The 23,044-nt window shown below is 36.2% G+C and overlaps 3 protein-coding genes across 3 annotated transcripts in view; 2 read left to right on the forward strand and 1 right to left on the reverse strand.

The window, feature by feature from the left end:
• The window catches only part of LOC108768821 (junctophilin-1), a 29,367-nt gene extending 27,740 nt beyond the window's left edge, over positions 1 to 1,627 (forward strand). The window contains 2 exon segments of the mRNA XM_018519434.1: positions 1 to 36; positions 1,568 to 1,627. The exon segment at positions 1 to 36 is cut by the window's left edge and continues 21 nt beyond it. Coding sequence (XP_018374936.1) covers positions 1 to 36; positions 1,568 to 1,627 — 96 coding nt within the window.
• Positions 1 to 23,044, reverse strand: part of LOC108768822 (cytochrome b5) — a 60,818-nt gene that overhangs the window by 37,266 nt on the left and 508 nt on the right. The window contains exon 2 of the mRNA XM_018519435.1: positions 1,478 to 1,621. Within this exon, the coding sequence (XP_018374937.1) occupies positions 1,478 to 1,557 (80 nt within the window). The 5' untranslated portion in view covers positions 1,558 to 1,621. The remainder of the gene's footprint in view (positions 1 to 1,477; positions 1,622 to 23,044) is intronic.
• On the forward strand, positions 6,281 to 12,197 carry LOC108768823 (uncharacterized). The gene is made up of 3 exons (XM_018519441.1): positions 6,281 to 7,273; positions 9,380 to 9,589; positions 10,240 to 12,197. Exons 1-3 carry the CDS (start codon positions 7,169 to 7,171, stop codon positions 10,324 to 10,326), a joined length of 402 nt encoding a protein of 133 aa, XP_018374943.1. The 5' UTR covers positions 6,281 to 7,168; the 3' UTR covers positions 10,327 to 12,197.

Below are 23,044 nucleotides of genomic sequence, written 5' to 3' on the forward strand. Positions count from 1 at the left end.
GGTGGTGGTGGTGGTGGTGGTGGTATTATGCCGAAGGTGAGTCCTTATTTTCTTACATGTATTTGTTCTTTTTATCCAGCTTGTATATACATATACATATATATGTGTATATGTATATATAAACAAACCCTCGCCATGTGCATATATACGTGCACCCATACATTCGTCTTGTACACCGAAGACGTCTTGGCACTTACGTCAGCCACCTCGAAAAAGAATTTTCGAATGTGTCGATTCTACAAATATCTGTTCTACAGAACTCTACAGATATACTAATACAATTCTCCTTCATCCTTCAATATTATGATTGAGTGTTGTTTTAATATTCATAGACGATATATTGACGATCCGAGTCAGATAGAAATTTCCATAGAGAATTCTGACATCTCGTGCACTGACGTCATCGGACAGGCAGCATTTTTAAATTATATTCATCCTATGTAAATATTATTATTCATTATATTTCTACCGTGCGTTACATCGACATTTCAAGAGAGTTAATGCCATTACAGCTATCTTTTCAATACGGTTTTTCGCTGCTTATTCACTTGGAATGACTCGCGACGTTCATTTTTTTTGAATAAATTTAAATTTTCCATTCGGATGTGAAATTTTGATGTCGCTTTCTCGTGAATGACAAAGATTCGAGGAAATATAATGTAATTTGACAATTTGTTTGGCGTTCACTCTGCCAAGAAACGAAACGAGATATCTCTTTCCAAGACCAACTTCGGAAATAACTTCGACGGTCATTGTACGTTAAAACAAGATAACAATCGTTCGACATTACGTTGATTTTCAAGAAGATATCGCACGTACAAGTCGAACGATATTAGATTTAAATTTTTCTCGCAGCAGAAAACGATTGATAGAATATTTTGCAGAATTAATAGAATTAGTCCACGCCGTTTTTTCAAAGTTCAATTAAAAGTCAATCTTTTAAATGTTTCTCGTTTCATATTATTCGAAGATTTTAATAAAACGATTCTCAGCCAGAAATAATTGGCCGATCAACGTCGAATCGATTCAACGTTCGACTAATTCAACGTTGATCGACCATTAATTTCTGGCTGTGTTGTATAGCAAATTGCCATAAATTATGAATAATAATCTCCGTCCATTTATGAATAATAACGCAAGTGATTATTCATAATGACCAGCTATATTATATATATATACGGTTATATTATACTGTACATAACCTTCCAATAACTAAAAATTATCATAAAGTAACATCGAAAATACGTTATATTAGTTCCACATATCATTCTGCTGCGAGAATTCCAAATATAACGATTCCGGAATTATTTTCATAAGCCCGAGTATCATCTCGACTATGTTTAAAGTTGCATTTTTTTATTACGATATATTTCTTGCACCTCGCCTGCGTTCTCGACGCACCCCATTTTCTCCCCGTTTTTCCTCGTTCAGATTTTTCTCACCATATTCGCCTCTCTTATTATCTAGTTTACCTTACCTATCTGTATCTCTTCTCTTCTCTGTCTCTATTTGTCTCTCTGTGTAACTGTGTGGCGTTTTGTGCTGTGTTCTGTGCATGCCATCCCAGGAAGCAGGCCGGACGGTCCCCGCCTTCGCCGCAACGTCAAAGGGCCGCGCAACCCTATAAGTATAAGTATAAAATATATATACAGAACGATGTTATATAATAGCGGTTGGCAAGGAAGCGCAGCTTTCGATAGGCTCACGTTGCATTTCGAGCCGAATCGGAAATATAAGATATCACGATTCGCGCAACCCCGATCGCCGTTTCCGCCCAACTCACCTCGGCATTCAATATTTCAGAACGAATTAAGTTCCGATAACCAATCTCGTCTCGGGGCAGTTTTGAACGCGCGCATTGACGATATTTTTCTATGAATTTACGAATCTCTGCATCGTCCGATATTACCTTAACTAACAGAGACGCGATGGCGCGGCTTAAACGCTGTGTCTGAATAGTTAATTATGTTAATGTAGCTGTCGAAGCAGGCTCGCGAGCAGAACCGACTTGTTCGGTTCCCGTTCGGACTGGTTGAATTTTCGCAGTTTACGCACGTTCACTTAATATTATACGTTGAAAATGTGAGGTAGGTTTCCAGAGCGGGGCCTTATATGAAAATGAGAGAATTTTCTAGTAATGAACATTTTTTCGTGAAAAATTTCGGTGCTATGTTATGGGACGTAACGCTTAATGGAAGAGACATTTGTACCTGGTATAGATTGCTATTAGCTGTTAACTTCGCCGCGATGTCGAACAATAAAGACGCTCATTAATAGAATCGCGGTTGAAGGAAGCGCATTTGAAATGAGCAATGCATATTTATGGGAGACCGACTTATTTTTCTATGGGAACACTGCGAGCCTAGTGAGTGACACGATTCGTTCACTCACGCGAACAATCTAGAATTATTGTCAATTTTTGATCATCAGCGTTAATCCTGGAATAAATCCGTTTCGTATCAACGTTTGGCAATAACGATTAATACTTCGCTATTGCGCGATGAATTGGAGGGAAGATAGCATGTCCCGTTTAATCCGTTGGAGCTGATAAAGAGAGCGTGCATTTATTTCAGGTTTAAATAAATGACGATCAAAACGTAGTCGACAAGAAATGGTAGAGCTTAAATATTTCCGAGGTATCCTAGATCGTGTTTCGTCTTGGTCATGAAAGAAGATTGCTGTCGTTAGGCAACGCTATTGAGAAACGGAATTATATGCTAAAGAGGATTAGCAGATTTCGCAAACCGCGCTTGAAAACGTAAATTGGCAACGACGACGTCGCCTCATTGTATCAATTCGAGATACGATCTATTATGCTCATTGGGTAACATGCGAGATCGCCGACGGACCAGTTCAACGAACAATAAATGTAACACTACATGTACAGTTCCTTTCAGCAAGAGAGAAGAAGCAACTAAATGCCCTCCGATTATTATTTTTTCTGCTCGGTACACTATGGTCAAATAAGATTATTAATACGCGCATCTCAGATTAAACGCGAGTGCATAAACTATCTTTACAAGCATAAACGGAAGTGTCTGTGTATATGTACGATATATGTATATGTATAGATATTTGCACAGAAAAGATTATGCTAAAGCGGAGTAATATAATGCAAGTTGGCTCTCCACTTTGTAAAATGACAGAAAAAAATGAAACGAATCCTTGTTCGCGCACAATTCTTCTACATTATATGTGACATTCCGTTTTTTTTCTCCCTCTCTCTTTTGAGAATAGCTACTCGAATTAAGAATTAGGCAATCTACGTTAATTGCATGCGCACATATATGAATATAAACTCGTGCGCGGAGCTGAGCTAAAGCTGGCGCACGCTTATTACATCCATTAACCGCTAATTAACGGACTTCGGAAGGTAAGCCTAGCGCGTGGCGTGGAGGCGGGGACCATATTTTTGCTCTTCCATTCTATTTTAACCTTCTTCAACTATATTTTTAAGTCTTTTTCGACCCTTCTTCCGAGCCCTCTCTCTTCGCTAGCCACCTCTCCTAGATTATTCGCCTAGATTACTCGACCGATCGATACCACTCAATCTGTACTCTCAGATATATGGCTCTCTAGTTGAATTTTACCATGCTGTGTTCAAGCTCATAACCCAGATGGTCTTATATTTGATTTATCAAATATTAGTATTGCTATCACAGAGAGGGTAACTGCTAATTATCATCACTTGTCGAGATTGCAAATGTACGAGCTTTACGAGAGATTCATTTATCTACCACCTCCACGCCGCTTCTTTTTTCTGTTTTCTGGTTGGAAACGTTGTTTTTCTAACGCATGCTTATCGTGAATTCGAGTCTATATATTTGGCGCCATATTGTGCACAGATAGAAACTTGTTAAAATGAAAGTAAAATCGTGAGGGAGACGTTCGATACGAAACGAGCCTTAAGCACGCAGGAGTCTAATTAAATCTACGATGTTAGTCGCCGTTGCCGATATACATGTATATATACGGACGTTATATTGTAGTACAATACTTGTTTCACGCACATCGCGCACGCATAAGAATCATCGCGTAGAATAATTTACCGCCCACTGTTAACGCGAAGGGAAAGATATGTGCGAAATGCGAAAGCTTATTTTATATACTGAGAAACGAACGCTCTCGAGAAGAAAGAGAACTGGAAACGTGAGTTTTTGAACCGTCTGTGTCAAATATATTTATACGCTAATGATTCTTTATACAGGAAAAACGTCCAGATTACAGACGTTGAATATGTTCCATATAAATAAGGCTAATATTCGAATTTATGAGCAAATGATGTGGCGAAATTATGTATGATAATAAGATTAAGAGCAGACCTTTAACGATCGAATTTGCCAATGATATCTGTAACTGTGAGCCTAACTCTTAAATGGTCTATATAATCGGAGTATAAAATTCTAATTGATAGAAATTATATTGATCGCACAAACAAGATATTACTCTTTGAAGATTTTAATTAAACTATGAAGGAATACTCACTATATATTTTCATACAGGACCGATTTAATGATATTTAATATATCTGCGTTAACATCTTAAGTCACAAATCATGGTTTCGACAATAACGATGGTTGCACACACACACACACAAAAAAAAAAAAGAAATGTCGCGCGGAAGAGTCTAATGATTTGTGCGGGTCCGCATAAAATGCAACAATATAATGCACAAGTGCAACTTTAAATGCAACATTCCCAAACAAACACTTGAATTCTGACTTAAGCCGTTAATCTACCCATGTGTTCACAAGTTACTCGCTTATGACGACTTTCAAGTATAGTATCGAACTGTTTGGGAAGAAGTAAGCACGAGAGAAGCATCGACATTTCGTCAACGTTGAAAACGTAGTACTTTTCTTAATCTTGCACTCAAGTGCCAACCTTGCGATAAGCGTTGTTCTGTTTCCGACTTTATAAAAGCTTTTCTAGATATTTAATGAATCAGATATAATCACGTTCTAATTTATAGTGTGACGCACAATTATTTGTAGATATGTAGTCATATAGATGTAAAAGATCAAACGAGGATCGAAATAGATAATATGCATATTCGCTAAATTTCCAGATTACATTCCGTGAGAAAGTCGATCTTAATGTAGAAACTGTACCGATTTTCGTTCACCAAACAACGACGTTGCATTCGATGTACTGAATGTATTTATGTATATCATGTATAAGCTGTTGTTAATGACAGATTAAAGAGAGTATCGCGTAAATCGGACCTCTTACTGCCTTTATTGTCTGTTGTCATTTTTTCAGAAAAGCTACTAAATAATATTAGCATATTCGCCGAAACAAAAAATCGATATCGAATAGGATATTGAAAACGATTAATGGCTGCTGAAGTATGTGCGTTTTACATGATAAGATATTAATATTTCAAGATTCAATTGAGCAATCATAATATTCAAACGAGTTCTATGGAAATTGTGGGCAATATGTAGATTCACGAGGAAGATCGCGAACAATGAAGGCTAAGCAATTGTATGCAGTTTGTGAACGAGGCCATGGAAATTCCGGTTTTAATATTAATTACTTTATTATTATTTCTTATAATTTCAAGTTTCATTTGAGTCGTACAACGTGTAAAAAAACATCACGAAATATTATCTTCAAAAGTTACGAAATATTAACGTTTTCTTTATCGTAACAATTGTAACAAACCATTCATTATTCGCCATTGTTTATTGTTGTGCTAATCCGATTGAGGATAGATAAATTTGTATCGACGTGAATATAATTGCCATCGTGAAAAAATATTACGTCATTAGCGTCATGCATTAATTAAATCGGATTAAACAATCGATTCGATAAGGGAACTGCCTCGAAGTAATCGCGCCATTAGCGAAGCAAATTAAACCGTTGCACCATGCCAGTCGAATTACTTCGCCGGGTACAACTAACTAATCTACAACAACGAACAGGCTGCGCAACGCGATAAATGACAGACAAAGAAATTGCAAATAAGTGGGACGGACGTTTTCTTGGCGCACGAAAATCCCGAAATCTTCGCTGTATTATATATTCCATCGCATGCCAAACGCATGAATCAGATAATTTGGGTCTGGACTTGATTTGCGTAAAATTTGTCTCACGATGGTACGATAAAATTTATAATTCAAATTTCGAATTCTTTATTTGCCAATATGTTAATAATTTTTTAATAATATTTTAATAATTTAAAAAACTTCAAAATAACTTCAGCTATTTCGAAAAGATTTAAGAAAAACTGGAGATTTGCAAGAGATTTTTTGGGAGAAACCGAATAATTTTGCCAACGTCAGTGAACCAAAAGTGGGTCGAATTTTGAGATTGGAGCATAATCTTTTCTCATGTCATATTTGCTGTTATAAAACAGCCTCGTAAATCAGCTGCAAGGATCGACAGGGTTCTGGCAGCGTCCCGACGCAGATCTCCGCGGGCGTCGCGACGTTCGGCAAAGTTATTTCAAAGATAGTGGGGCATCGCTCTATTTTGGTCGTGCTAGCCAGGGCCGTTCAGTCTGCGGTCCAGCTTCCTTACCGGGAGGCTGCGAATTCGTAATTTACACTTCGATTTGCCCCTTTTCGTGCCCGGAAATCGTCGAAAAATGGCCGAAAAATAAGCGAACGGGTTTCGCGCTCGAATGCAAACACACGCTTGTGCAGTTTCAAAAGACATTTCCGGTCGAGAAAGAGGCAAAGAGAAGAAAGCTCTGTGTGAACGGAAGCGCCAGTTGGCTCGATTATTGCTTCCGGGATGATCTTTCGAATTTAACGTGGATTCGAAAAAAAAAAACAGTGTTCGCTTGATTTTGTAACGATGTAACGTAAAAGTGACAATCTAATGAAAATTATTTAACAATTAACTGTAAGATCTTTAATCACGATATATAACACGGACCTGGTCTATCCTTGCAAATAATATCGGCCGTCAATCATATCGGAAGTCCGATAATCGGAGAAAACTGTAACATATCAACGTCAAGAATTGTAAGTCCGGTACAGATTTTAAAGAAAAGTTTATGAAATCAACAAATACATCGTACGAAACAAAAGTGCAATTTAAAAAAAAAAGAAAAATTGAGCCAAGCGAACGGGAATGATTTTCTTCTTCGTGGGTGGTTAAAAACTCGAAAGATTTTGATGTATTCTGAGGGTGCCTACGAATCATCGTGAGAATAGAGATGTTTTGGATCGAGGCGGACGAGGAGGAGGAGGCTTTGCTATGCAGTCCAGCTCTGATGGCCAGGCGGGCCTCGGAGTCCTGGATCGTAGCACCTCCTGTGGAGGTACGCGAATTCACGTTCTAACATTTTAATAACCAAGGTTGAGCAATGCGTAAAAGTTCATGCAGGGTGGGCAAACAATTTTCTTTAGAATTTTCTTCTAGAAGAAAGTACAGGACGAAGATGAGGGAAAAAAACGACGCAATAGATAACGAATGGGGGGGAACATTGTTTGCTCGCGCGATCATTAGGGGTGGAATCAGCTGTGCTTAGCGACAACGAGGCACGCTCGATAAAGTGTGGAAGGGTGGAGAGTTTACGAGTAAAACACGTCGTAATAAACGAGTGCAGTTAGCAAACACAATAGATTGCATAAATGTAGTGTATATAGAAAAAAAACGTGTGGCCTCTTATTTAACTGCTGTTCTTATTTAAGAAGATTGCAAGAGATAAGGACATGCGATATGCGAAAATATTCAATGCAAGACAAGAGGCTTTTTGTAATATTGCAATTTAATATGCATGACTTATTAACAAGATGTTAAAAAATAAGATTCAAGGCTTAGAGAACAGATACTCGGTAAATTGAATAAAAAAATGACTAGAATCGATTTGTACAAAAAATTTTATAAATCTATACCGTTCTACATAAAAATGCAAATAAGTTATATGTATTGATCAAACTGAAAACTTTTAATCACACTTATTAAGTCAGTTCGTGCTCTCTAACGATAAATCTTCGATTCTTATTTTAACAACCTGTATACAATTATATGCCATGCATATATTATTGCGACAAGAAATAGAACGTGTACAGTTATGTAATATTTAGAATTTATTGGCTAATTTGCCACACATAATGTTTAGAATATCACGCGATGGGTATGGAATTTTTTTATAACCGTGGTACGAACGAATTTTTGTATCAAAAAGGGAATTCTTGACTGTAATTCAAATTACTTTTTTTATAGTTATTTACTCTTTGCTTGAAATCTCATTTAACAGATATATAGCTTTTCCTTAGAACTACGATCTTTGAAAAGTTTATTTAGTCGTACAATAAGAATGTGAAGGTCGATACGACGAGTTGTTTTAGAATTAAACCCCCCTCGGCCCTTGTATCTCACTCAGTGCTCGAAAACCTCGTCTCTCTCTTAGGTTTGGAACGGCTCCAAAGACCCTCCCTTCCGCTCGTGCTCTATCTTTCTCCTCGCCACCCGTTGCGTTCGCATGAAATGCTGAATTAATAAAACACGTAATTACGGGAATTCGTTGCTCTAACACAACTGATTTTGAATCGGTTTCGTGAAGAATGCTGCTAGAATGATAGAATTTGAGACTTAACGAATCACGATAACATAATCCTGTGACCAATACTGTGATTGACTGTACGTAGAAGATTAAACAAAAAACTCAATTGTCTGAATAGTCAATAGTTTAAAATTCAATGGTAGTTTCACGAACCGATATAAAACAGAGCTGTCTAACTTTTGACGTCACGCAAGCGAGCAAACAGAAATTCAAACAAGAGAAACGCTGGTTTATGTGCTGGTTTATGTGCTATATGGTTTACAGCTCTGATATAAAACAAAAGCTTCAACAAATACAATGGAAAAACATGTTAATAATCTTGGACAGAATAGAACACAAATTAAAAGAGTTTTCTCATTTTTTAGAGTGAAAAAAAATAAGCAATTTTTGCAAATTTACAAGAAACCTCTGTACAAAAATAAAATTCTTTAAATACATTATAGAATTTTCGCTTTGTTAGTTTGCTTGATTCTCAATCAAATACTTATAACTTCATCAATTTTGTAAATACGAACGACATGTATTTAAGAGTTAAAAATACAACAAATCCTTGCACATTACATGTTCACGAAACCGATCCTCAAACGTTGGACTTTATTAAAAATAGATGTTTAATTATAAAATAACCAATACGTTACCTCACCTAGTTTTTTGAACTTAACGTTATTCCTTGTAAGAAGTATATTCAAAAGTATAATTGCTATTGCTTGACAATAACTCCGTTTTTCTCTTTCCGTTGTATACCCGTTTAATGCTATATAAGACGTTAAGGCAATGTACATAGTGTCGATAAGTAATTCGCGTTCGTCGCTCGAGGCCCATCTCTCTTTTTGTTTCTCGTTTATTTCCTTCGTGCAGGCGATGCCGGTAGCGGCAATGCCCCTTCAACGAAAGAAGTCACTGCCGGACGTAGCGCAGCCGATCCAGCTCACAGCCACCTCACCATTGTCGAGGGAAGAAGTCAGTTTTCTGAGCAGTATGAGGAGAGAGGAGATCCGTAGGCAAGTCGACGAGAGCGAGAGGCTCAGAGCAAACCCGCTTTTGTACCTGGTCAGTCCGCAGGTTAAAGTGAGTATCCTCCGTGTTTCTACCCGATGACCGTCGAAACTATTATCGATGTTGACAACGGCATCAACCCTCGCCGTTACAAAAACAAGAGAAAACACGGAGCGGCACTTGGCAGAGTGTTACGGTTTATTTCGGATCAAGTCCTGTGCGTCTCGACTTGCTACGCAAAAATATAACGCACCACGAGAAACGCGACGATTCTATAATAGGTTCTCGCGCGGTTCTCGAAATCAGCATCCGCTTGGTCCAGTTTCGCAATCGCGAGTCGCGAGTATAGCATCCGAATGAAATCACTCTCGTGCATGTATCTCAAGATGATGAATGAAATATTTTATACTTATTCTGCAACACAGCCGTAAGCGTAGTTGTAATTAGTTGTAGTTGTAAGAATTGATCAATCAAGTGGAATATGAGGAGAGTATTCGAGTGTATAATTGGTCAGTTCTTATAACTAAAACCACTACACTCACGGCTATTACAGAACAGGCATAAAGGATCATCTATATTAAGAGTAACATTGTGTTGTAAGATGTAAGCCGTAAGAAATCTACCAATTACTATTGAATGTAAGAAGAATAATTGACTTACCGCGAAGCTAAATGTGGCTCGCGATAGGAAAACTAATAAAGTAATATCCCGTACTGTTCCAGGACTGGTTCTCCCGCCAGCAGCTCGTGATGCTGGTGCTCTTCATCAACATATCTCTAGCTTTGATGTTCTTCAAACTGCTGACGTAGCAGCCAGCCGACGATCGGGTTCACGGACTCGTGAACGTGGACGTGACCTGAGACCCGGTGGCGCCGCGACACTTTGGGTCGTCACCGAGTCAGAATTTCGAAGGGAAACGGCAATGTGGCCGCACCAAGAATCGCCGGGAATGGCTTTCACCAGCGGTTCGTTCAGTCTTACGCGCCGCGGGCGCTACGTTAAGAGAGAGGGAATCTTTGAATCGGGACCGACGAAAAGGAGACTCGAAGAGGATCAATCTCGGCGGAGATTTTGTCGCGCGAAGGCGGCCGTAGTCGAATTTCGAGCGATCGCGAAAATCTAAGTAGACGAATAAATAGAGGGAGCAGCATTCAGACGAAGAAGTATCTCCGAGGTATTTTCGAGGGGATTTAAAATCGATTTACCTTTGAATATTGTAAATTAAAAAGGACTTAAGCTTCAAAGAAAAAGGAAAAGAGGACAAGATTCAACAGGGATTTGAAAGAATTTGAATGATGAATTACATTCTCGAAGATCTTTCGTAAAATAAGAATACCTGTCTATGACAAAAATTTTCTGACAAGGCGTTTTAGACGTTTGCCGCTTAGATCCTTTTTAATTGGCAGGCTAATATTTATTGGACAAAAATTTTTGAGAAAAAGAAAAACCGATGAAACACCTAAGCGCAGTTTGTGATTTGCGCGAGAGGGAAACATCGACAAGAGTCTTTTGGAAACAGGGGAGGGCGTTGTGTACTCCCGACGCCTGTGTATCATACCTATTTTTACACCAAATACTTTAATAACGCTACTTGTAAGAGTAGGTCGAGCCCTTTCGGGGGCGGGCCACCGATCGATCGTATCCGACGTACGAATCTTCTTCTCTAGTCATAATTTTCTCTTTTCTGACGATCGGCTCGAGCGCAGTAATAGCGACGATCAAATTGTACACAATCGACTTTTTAACAAGTCAGCCACTTAACTTGTCGACCACTTCTTTATTAAGGCTGGCGCTGTCGAATTTGAAGCGGTACAGGTACTCAGGTCGAATTATCCGAATCGTACTTACGGCTGTTTCCTTAAAAGTAGAGATTGTTATACTTAGCAATGATCGTAATTGTAGCCGTGGTGCCGTGCGCGTAAAGATTCGCTAACGCGCATCCGAGCATTTATAGCGTTCCACAACGATTGTACGGTAAACTAAGGCGTAAGTTTATTATATAAACAGAAGAGACGTAGAAAAAGAGTTGTCATAGTCGTCGAACTTTTACAAGCCCTGCGGGATTATAGTTACAATTACTATCGTTGAATGAATCGACGGTTGAGATTTGAATCCATCGTACGGTATCTTGTCTAGAATTACGAAGTTTCCCGATAGCGAAATGTGTCAACCTGAATGTGAATCTGCGCACAAGTTGAGAGAAACGTTTTTGCTATGAATATGAATGAAGGCCGAGGCGCAGCACCTATGCATAATACGCGTAATGCATAAAGCATAAGAAAACCAATCAGAGTCTTTCATTTCATGAAAAGGAAGGAAATGAAGGACTTTGGTTGATTTATTTTCTTATACATTATGCGTTTATGCGAGACTCTGGTGCTTCCGCCCTTCTTCTCACCTTCCGGTGAGAGATCGAAGGTTGACGTGCGCTTGTTTTTCCTGAAACAACGACGCGAAGAATTGACGTTGTTTTTCTCGAAACGCTTTTTACATTCTACGTTTAAGAAAAATATTAGCGCTCTGAAAATGCGAATGATTCATATCGTAACAATCGCGCGCACGCAATCGCGATAATATCATTCATCGAGACGCAAAATCGCAATCTCTGTATATACAAGTGATTCTTATCGACTAGTGTCTGCCGAATTTAGAAGCAGATTAAACACGACTTTCGATAAAATCTCGCGGACGTCTGGCGAAAGAAGATGATCGTCCCATGATTATTATTCGAGACGTAAAACTAGTATCAAACGCTCTTTGATCCACGATATCGGCGGGTTCGCTGACGTTTATCTCGTATTTCGCGAAAACGCACAAATCGCGAGAGTTATCTCTCGTATTCCTTCTCCTCACTATTTCGCGACAGATCGACGATCGGCCTTCCTGCGCTCGAGCGACCGTATTTTTTCTAGCCTCGAGGGCATAGCTTGTATATCTCTAGGTAAATTTGTAAATAATCGTGTAAACGCCGATTGTGTGCGATTGCAGACTTTGTTCACAATACGCGATACCGTTCTCGCGCGATCTCGGATACAATTTGGCCGGAAAGCGAGGACCACCGATAGTCGAGATCACCTTTTAACTCGAAGGATCTCACTTTGGTTCATAGCAAAACTAAGCTTCTCTCTTATTCCTCTGCTTTGACAGTGCCAATGACGTAGCCAGTGTACTTCCGCGAGGATAAATTTGATCGGCGACATATATGCATTCGCGTTCAAATTATGCTCCGAATCCGAAAATATCGGTTCAAGCGCGAACACGTGACTTGAAGTTGATATGATGCGTTCGATCGAGATGCAGCGGGATGATATTTTCGACACTAATACTATCCATATTGACACTGCGAAGAGCACGAAAAAAAAAAGAAATTATTTTTGCCTGTCATTTCGCTAGGCAAATCGAACGAATCCATTTACAGGATTACAAAATTAATGCTGGGTTTACATCTGGCATCTATCTCTCGATGCACGTTTGATTGTAACATCGTTGATTTATTATTAAATAATATCTTTCTAATATTCAATAATAAAACAGGACGTTAAATTGAGAGAAATATCGAAATAGAAATGTCAAAAGTAAAGCCAGTATAAAAAAACGAGCGAAACATTCTTAAGAAAAATAGGGTCACGTAGGCAAAAAGAACCGGAAGGAGGACGCATAGGCATACGAAATAAGTTGAATGTTCCAGCTTAGAAGAGGAGGACCGATGGCTTTTTGTCACGAGGTGCATTCGCATAGATACTCTACCTATTACGCACATTCGCCGTTGCGGGTCATGCATTGTATATATATTGCTATTATACATATAAAATTTATTAGTTAGTTAGTAACCGGAGAGAAACTAGAAGAGATTTGATATTGAACGTTGGGGATAAACATCCATCGGGAACAAGAGGAGATTGGAGTCGTGAAAGGAACGAGGCGGGGGTAATTTTTGTCACCGAACAAACCATATCACTTAATCAAAGGAAATTTACGCGATTCGTATTATTTTATTTATCGAATGGGGAAATTTATTTCGCAATTTACGGTACGACATCATAATATGTATATATTATGATCACGTATATATACATACATAAGAGCATATGTATATTTTACTTGTTATATCTCTTGACTATTATCGCAATTAGCGCGCATATCCCGTTATTATTGTATATTATTATCATTATTACTATTATATTATTAATTATTATTTGGATTATTATTATCATTATTATTGTTATTATCATGTCACCATCCTATTGAAAAAAAAAGAAAAACACGAATATTTAAAACAAAACATGAACGTGGGAGAAATTTTGGTACTTTGGAAAATATGCGATAATGGAACCTGAGGCCCATTGCCATTGTTAATTTGCGCAAGCCAGTGATTCAATAAACTTGTATCATAACAGATAAACGTCTCTGGTAATTGATATCACGATACTTTGTTTCGCTATGCCCGGATGGTTGTCATCCACGTCGTAAAAGCAAAAGAACGCGAACAAGATCGACGACTTAATTGTCGCAATGACACACATAGATTTATCGTGTAACCAAACGATCGAGAATACACAGAGTGGTACTTTCCATTATTCCTACACGTATGTAGGCACACACGCATGTACGCACACACACGAATATTTTCTTTCCGAAGCACGGGTAAAAATCGCAACATAATCGAACAATGATTTACGTCGTAAACATGCAGAGTGTGCTAATCACGTTCGTTAAAGTAAATGTTATTTCGCACATATACGGCGCACGTGTTTACAAACCGAGAACTTCGGATCTGCGTAGTTGCCGAAGCCAGTTGGAGATCGCAAACAGATTGTTGTGACTTTAAGGTGATATTTTGCAATGTGACCGTCGTCGTGTTGCCGCCAAGTAAATAAATGCCGCAATTAAAAATGCTTACGGTAGCAACGTAATTTTCTCGGTTGAGAAACAACTGAGGAGAGACGACTTCCGGAGAATTACAAGGAATTTACATCGTTAACACGATTGTTGAGACGTCTCAGGGAACGACCTCGAAAGAGGAAACGTTTTCCGAGCTGGTTAAAACCGAATCAGTCACGAGGATCGGCACGGCAAAATTGAAAGTAAATCGGCGGTGCATCCTTCCACTGCGTGAGCATGCACATGATGTCGCTTTTTGCGCGATTGTGCTGTTGCGTCACACGTCGAGTGAGACTGCGTCTGTAACACGCGTCGTCTATTACCGGTGTCAACGTCATTCGAGCCAGCGTGTAAGTATCAGGCGAAATGTGATCGCTTGTCAAGCGAAAGATAGTTTCAATGAATAGCCATAATATCGACTGCGAGCATAATCGGTGAGCGACGATATTTTTATTTAATGCTACATTGAAAAAAATGCATGTAATTTTACATAGAAATTACATGTTTACGACCGGAAAATTATACCTAAATATGATTGGAAATTTATAATTTCCAGTAAATTTCCAATCATATATATGTAATTTAAGTAATTTTCCAGTCATAAACATCTAACTTCCGTGTAAAATTACATGCATTTTTTTCAGTGTAGTTTTTCCAAATCGTGGGAGTTTTTTATGATTTCTCAAATCATACAAAAAACGCAGGTAATTAAAACTCACGATAATCAGATGTATAGAGGATCTCGTTTGTATTCAAATAGTTGGACTAATGCCTAATTTCTTCACTTTCAGATAAGTTGCGGATAACCTTATCTAGGAGATACCTCCATTGTATTCTGGGAGATATCTCTTGGATAAAGTTATCTAGAGATGAAGTAATTGGGCATAAGTAAAAGCGTAAACTCGAACTAACTCAGGTATACCCTCTGAATGTGGTTCACTCGGTGTTAGAATGTAACACCAAGTCTTCGTCGACCGCGTATACCTGCTGTTCAGAAAGAAACATGCCATCATGTTTCATTTTTTAAATGCATCTGAAATGAATGTGGTAGTCATATGATAACCATCAATGATCTTCGACCTTCCAACGTTTTTAGGAGACAGTATATCTAAACTCGGCCTTATTTTTGGAACCTCTGGAATTGAAGTCAGAGTAAAAGGAACAGTCTATCTTTAAAGCGCTCGTTCGGCATGGAAGTTAAACTAACAAAGAAGTCGGCTTCGAGTATCCGCAACCTCATGTTTGTAGTTGGAGAAATCAGTCCTTCCACAAGTTGGCTGCTGTATGTTCGGCGAGCAAATGATAATGCCGAAATACAATATACTTAAATTTTAACTATTTGAATACAAACGAGATTCTCTAATACATCCGATTATCGCGTGAGTTTTAATTACCTACGTTTTTTGTATGTTTTGATTTGAGAAATCATAAAAACCTTCCCACGATTTGGAAAAACTACACTGAAAAAAATGCATGTAATTTTACATGGAAATTACATGTTTATGACTGGAACATTACTTAAATAAAAACAGGTGTTGTAATCCTTATCGACTAAGGAATACAACGACTGCGAAGTACGACGAGACACGGCTGGAAGAAACACATGCTCTAGTCGATTTGTCCTTAACTCACGACGTCGTTTTAGCTCACATGATTACGTAACATTTCTAATTTTAGGTGATATTCGTTTGCCAGTCTTGTATATGTAGACATGATCATCCGGTCTAAGATTTATTAGTATGCAACTGACAAGCTCAAATAAACTACATTTATATGCAAAAACGAATTATTATTGGGGGGTTTTGTCTCGAGTTTCAGTCGATTCGGAATTTATGATCTTGAAAATTAATGTCTTTTACAAATATTTAAAATATTTAATAAAGTAAACTATAATTGCTATTTATAGATTTGACTGAATTTTATTTAAAAGATGAAAACGTTCATCGCTTCAACCAACAGGTAAGTACATGCGATCGGTAAAGAGAGTTTAGTCGAATTTGGAATTTGTTTGAGTTTCTTTTTTCGTCATTTTTCGTTCGGTCTGATTATAAATGTAAACAAGATTCAGCCGCAGTCTCGTATCTTGTCTTAAATGCGCACATGATTTGAGAATTGAGGTCACCCAAGATAATCATCGTAACTGTTCGCGCCGCGAATCTCAAATATTTGTCCACAAAGTCGTCTAGGAACGTAATTCGGATCTTATAAAAAAAACCGTAATCGCGCGGGCGCTCAAATCGAAAAAACGCAGACAATACCCTACGCCAGGATTGGTAAAGACTAATGTTTTTTTTTTTTTTAAGAATAAAGTATATTGTGTTTCTTCTTGAATATGTTTTTAATGCTTTAAATATGCTTTAAACAGTACTATAAAAAAACATATTTAAAACATATTAAAAATATAAATTAAGCATGTTTGAACTGTTTAAAACACGTTTAAAACATGTTTTTTACCAGCCCTGCCCTATGCACACTGAGAAAAAAAAAGCTATTCCAAAAAAATTTTGCTATTCCAAAAAAATATTAGTTAATTCAATTAAATATAGCCGTCACAGGCTGTTAAGCAAATATTTGTTAATTCAAATATTTATTAATTCAAACAAATAACATGGTTTAAATTACAAGATTTTGTTAATCTAAGTACATAAATATTTGAACTAAATAATCATTACGAACTAAACGCATTTAGTCAAGTTAACTTTTTTTTCTCAGTGTATATATGACACTTAATATCTCTTATCTCCTCTGATTCTTTTACCGCTGTGTTGTAGTCATCATGAAAAGATCTAAAATACCGCACACTACCGGCATCACGCAGACAAACGATAAAAGGAGCGGCCGATAACCCAAACAAGAATAGGATTTCACTCATAACGCTGTGGAGCAATGGCGTAACGAAGGTATGGTAGAAAAAACGAAGGAAGAAGAACAGGCAAGAAAAAAGAAATGTATATATCATGATAAATGTTCAAGCGATTAAGGCATAGCAAACTTCGACCGTCCTGTTTCCACACCATCACGGCAATGAAGACATTATCTATCGATTCACGTCGCTCCGCGTTCGTATAAGCGCCTTGCATTGTAAAATAATCCGGCATTTTCTGGGTCATTAACCGCAGTATCGATTGCTTTGGTATCTCGTCTCGAGAAAACACCATGCAAAGCGACCATTCGTCGACTTTTTACTACCCATCTTCAGCCTAAAACGAAAGAATAGAAAAAAATATTCTGTTATTAAAATACATAAAAAAATGTATTTATGAATTAACCTTCTATAGTCTAAAACCGGGGCTTTGAAGACCCAGGCGAATTTTTATTTTGAATTTTATCTCAGATTCATATACAGTGAGAGCAAAAAGTATTCGTACAAGGAAATTTGTTATAAAATGTCTTATTTGTAGAAAATAAACATTAATTAGCAATTTTATATAATAAATACATTCTGTTCTAATATAAACAAACGAGCTTCACATGTATTCTTGATTTTAAAAGCTAAATTTCTCGTCTGTACGAATACTTTTTAAGCATTCAAACAATACAATTTTTTATTTTCGCTTATTTTTCAGATGATATATTTTGTACAATTAATACACATCTTTTTGGTATATATAATTTTAAGAAACATAGTCTATTTTATTCTTTATGAATAAATTGTTGATTATCCAACAAGAAATAATCGTCAATTAAACGTCGAATCGACGTCAAATTAATGTTGAAATTATCGTATTTATATCAATTCGACATCAATTCAATGACTTATTTCTTGCTGGATAATATTTACTTTTTAAAAGTAAAGTTTTTTTAAAAAATATTTTCTCTGTACGAATACTCTTTGCACTCACTGTACATGTACAAAAAAAATGAATATAACGTTTCGGGTAATGTCATTGTAAAATCGTATTCTTGAACGTTGAAAAAGTGTATCAGAATTTTCTCAGATATTTTAGAGCCCGAAAATCGTTAAAAAAACACAATCAGATACCAATGGTCAGTTGGATTGGAAAAATAGTGAGGGAAGCGTTGGACAGCGAGGGATCTTTTAAAAATACACTTATAAGCTTGTTCTTTTTACCTCAACTTTTTGCACGGTTCATCTTTTCTCTTTTTCTCTCCAACGTAGAACTTTAGCTAAAAAGAACAGACCTTATGTTTTGTGTTTCATGTAGTTACATAGAAAAAGAATCAATCGCGTCGATCTTTTAATTCTTGAATTTGTGCGCGTTGAATACTAGCAGTGTTACGCTTAGATAATTAAAAATTATCTAGATATAGATAAAATAAGTCACAAAAATGTATATCCTAGATAAGATAAAGATGATTAATTTTACATTAATCTAGATAAAAGATAAAATTTAAAAAAATGTTATCTAGATAATTTTTAAGACAATTTTGTTTTTAAATAAATATTAGGTAGTAAAACGATTTAGGATATAAAAAACGCAATTTCATATTTTTATAAATCTTTATTTTTCAAGAACAAAAGTTTTTCGAACATTTCATCTGACAATCGATTTCTACGTGGAATTAATATTTGTTGGCCAGAACTAAAAAGGCGCTCTACTGGCGCTGATGATGGCAATGATGTGTTATACATAAAAAAAATTTGTTTGATGTGTGGATACAAAAATTAAGAATATTTCTTTAGATTTATTTTCTAAATATGAAAGCACTTCAATATTGCTTTGAACGATTGGTGTCACACTAATCTCAGTTTTTTGTCTATATCACGAAAAAATCCTCCTCATTACTACTAATACTACTACTACAGGAAATTAATTGTTTAGTCTGAGAGTAAATTGCATTTTTGCAATACAAGTTATCTACTTCCTTTAAAAAAGTTCTTTACATAACTCTATGTTATCTTCTGGCACCCAATTTAATTTAAATCTAGGTAAACTGTGATAGCAGATATAATGGTTTACTATCAGGCGATCCAAGATCAAAAATATGTTTAAATCGCTTGTCTAAAGCTTGAATCATTCCAACTACAAATGGATTACAATATATTAAATGTAAATTTTGTAAGTTTTGTCTTAGTATAGTAATTGTAGGTGCTATCAAACCTAAAAAAATTTATTTTTCTCCTTGTAACATATCAAGACTAAAAGAGACATAAAATCATAATAAATTCTTCTAAGAATTCAATTTCAATTGGTTTCAATTTTTGGAGCTTTCTTATAATACTCTTGTACAATCTTAGATAGTTTGAAAAAAATAACATTTCTTTATCTAATATAATCTATATTCTTAATAATCTAGATAAAGATAAGAAAGTCATTTCTTCATCTAGATGATTATCTAGATAATTTTATCGAAATAACGGAAAACACTGATATACCAGATTGTTGAATATCGTACTATGTGCGTTAAAATCGGAAACTAATTATCACATTTGTTCAGAGAACTAACGTCTATAGTTCGATTATTTGGAATTTCGTGTCCTTTCAAAGCGATTGTTTATCCGAAAAATTGCATATTCCGTAGTTCTCTTCCGGATAGAATAACGCATACGCCAATGATCGAACGGGTTGATAGTGTCCAATATATATATATATATAATATAAGCGCCACGCACAATGTGCACGTGCGTGAGCTGACCTCGCTCTGTCCACGCACCTCCCGCGTGACTCTCCGGCGATTCGCGCGTACAGCTGAACCAAGTTGAGCTGAGACCTTCGTCCGAGGAGCGGGAGGGAAGAAGATAGAGCTAGAAGAAACCTCGTGTATATCGCGATCGCATCGGACCGTTCCTCAGAGTTGCTTTCATTTACAGCAGAGCGCGGAGAGACGTAGAAACGCTCTCCACATTCCCACTCCTCCTCTCTTCTCCTCTTGTCTCCTTTCCTCTCCTCCTTCTCCGCCGATCATCACTCCTCTTGCAGCGTTATACTCTCGATAGTCCTTTCTCTCGATGAAGGAATTAATCGCGCGATTTTTTCGCGCGCACGTTTCGCACGCTCGTGATTTCCTTGTCTTTAGTTCTACAATTAGAAAACGAGACGAATCCTTGGATATTTATTCTTTTATTCTATATACTGTATTATTAATCCGAGAACACATTCAGATGTGAATTGAAATAACGTTATTAAACGGATTTAGTATTATTATTTTTCTAGTTTTTTGTTCCGGATTTTCAATATAAATAAAAAATCTCTCGGTTTTATACGTCTGATGTGAAAATGATATTATTTCCTCTATTATTGAAAAGTAAATAATTAAATGTATTTTGTAAAAATATACATATATCAATAAGAACATTTTTAAAAATAGTGTATCTCTTAAAAAAACAGTGTATCTTTTAAAAATAGTGTAAGTGATATTTCCTTTGTTACAATTATATTATTTTGTATTTATGTATATTTTATTCTGTAATTATGCGCTATGGCTCTTTAAATGGATTTGCTACAGCAGGTTAACGCACGATGCAGGTCCGAACAGGCACGAACGTGTTCACACGTTCTGAGGATTCGTAATTCGAAGAATTTATCGAGCAGTGGGGAGGAGCCTGTTATCCCTGCTTACAAACCGGACATTTCCCCGAGAATATATACAAAAGAAGATAGCGTGTACAAAAAAATTTCACAGCTACATTAATAAAAGTGGTAGAAGAAAGCATTTTAATTATTTTAAAGACGCGTGAGAAAAAATTAATTTAAAAATTAATATTGAGACAGATTGAAAGTTGTGTGATTTATATAAGTTTTTAATTTGTGACGGCAAGTAATCGGACAAGAGAGAAACAAATAAAAGGAAACAAATTGTCAATTAAGAATTAAAGCTATGGCACACAAAAAAAGCATCAAGCAAATGAATAATTCAGATTTGTTACTGCTTAGTACATTATTACTTTATTCTTATACTGTAATGTAATTTATTGATTCACTTACTATTTATATCTTACTGTCTTACGTTTTTTTGTGTGCTACAGCCTTTAAGCCTATTCTATAATGTACTTTTTGTTTCCTGTTGCTTTTTGCTCCTTATCCGATTTTTTATTTTATGTCACCCGAGATAAAAGTTAACGAACTTCGAAAGAAATAAGAATACGTAGCAAGAAATACAATTGTCAATAAAACGGTTGCAAAGGAGAAAAAAACAAAAAGTAAAAAATAAGAAATAAAGAGCACATTATAGAATAGGCTTTAGGATCATAATAATTACAGTGAGTGCAAAAAGTATTTGTACGGAGAAAATATTTTTTAAATAAACTTTATTTTTTAAAAGTAAATATTGTCCAGCAAGAAATGAGTCACTAAATTGATGTCGAATCGATAAAAATACCATGATTTCAACATCAATTCGACGTTTAATTGATGTCCATTTCTTGCTGGGTAATTAACAATTTATTCATAAAGAATAAAATAGACTGTATGTTTCTTAAAATTATATGTATACCAAAAAGATGTGTATTAATTATAGAAAATATATCATCTGAAAAATAAGCGAAAATTAAAAATTCTATTGTTTGGATGCTCAAAAAGTATTCGTACAGTCGAGAAATTTAGCTTCTAAAATCAAGAATACATGCGAAGCTCGTTTGTTTATGTTACAACAGAATATGTTCGTTGTATAAAATTGTTAATTAATGTTTATTTTTTACAAATAAAACATTTTTTATAAAAAATTTTCTTGTACGAACACTCTGCTCTCACTTTATGTTTTTTGTCCTATTTCGCTCGCACATAATTATACTATATTTATGTTATTATCACAATGTTTAGTTTCTTTTTGTCAGCCCTCATCAAAACAAATATTTAAGTTCAACTATGATTAGACCCGTCTGACCTTTAATCTTAATTCTTGGAACAGTCCTTTCTTCTTTTTATTACTATATCTATGTAAACATTTGTTGTGTATGTCTGGTTAACGGTTTAAATCAGAGGAGTTTGGATTTCGGGGAGCATTATATTATGCACATAATTCTTTTATCAATTTACTTATCTCGTCTGTGTGTGTGTACGTCCAAATTAAACATTTGATTACATCAAGAACGTTGATATTTGTTACACACGACTGAAGAGTTTCTACCAAACGTTATCAATGTGCAATCGTGAAGATTCATCGGAGATGATGAAACACGCTGGTTCTTTGCGTCGCGAGAGTCACAAGATCACGCATTAATTAAATGGACTGATTTCTAGGCCTGGCGATACTTATAAGGAAATGAATGTATCACAAATATACATATGTATATATATGGGACATATGAACGAGCTATCCGGATAAAAAGATTAAGAAAGCTTCATTCAATATTTACTCAATCTTTCTATCATACGCGCTTATTAAAATCCATTCGTGTGGCAAAATTCGCTTCCGAGTACATTTCAAGGGGAAAAGAATCATTGACGATCGACAATGACTCCGTGGTCTCATTCGAGGACGAATTGATTGAAGTTGGTAATCGACCTCTGGGGAGGACGATTTTCATATTTAATTCATTTATATATATGTAAGCTAAATTAAATTTGCAATTTTGACATAGTTGCCTCTAGCTACGCAGACATAAAAACGATTAAGATAACGATGACACGCATTCTGGAAAGTTTAAATAATTCAGCGGACGCATGACCATAGGTCTGTTTTCTGTGGCTGAATCAGTGTACACTTTTGGAACTTAAAGTGAAATAGGTATATGTTTGATATCTG

This window comes from Trachymyrmex cornetzi, unplaced genomic scaffold (assembly GCF_001594075.2).
Source record: "Trachymyrmex cornetzi isolate Tcor2-1 unplaced genomic scaffold, Tcor1.1 scaffold83, whole genome shotgun sequence".
Lineage (NCBI taxonomy): Eukaryota > Metazoa > Arthropoda > Insecta > Hymenoptera > Formicidae > Trachymyrmex > Trachymyrmex cornetzi.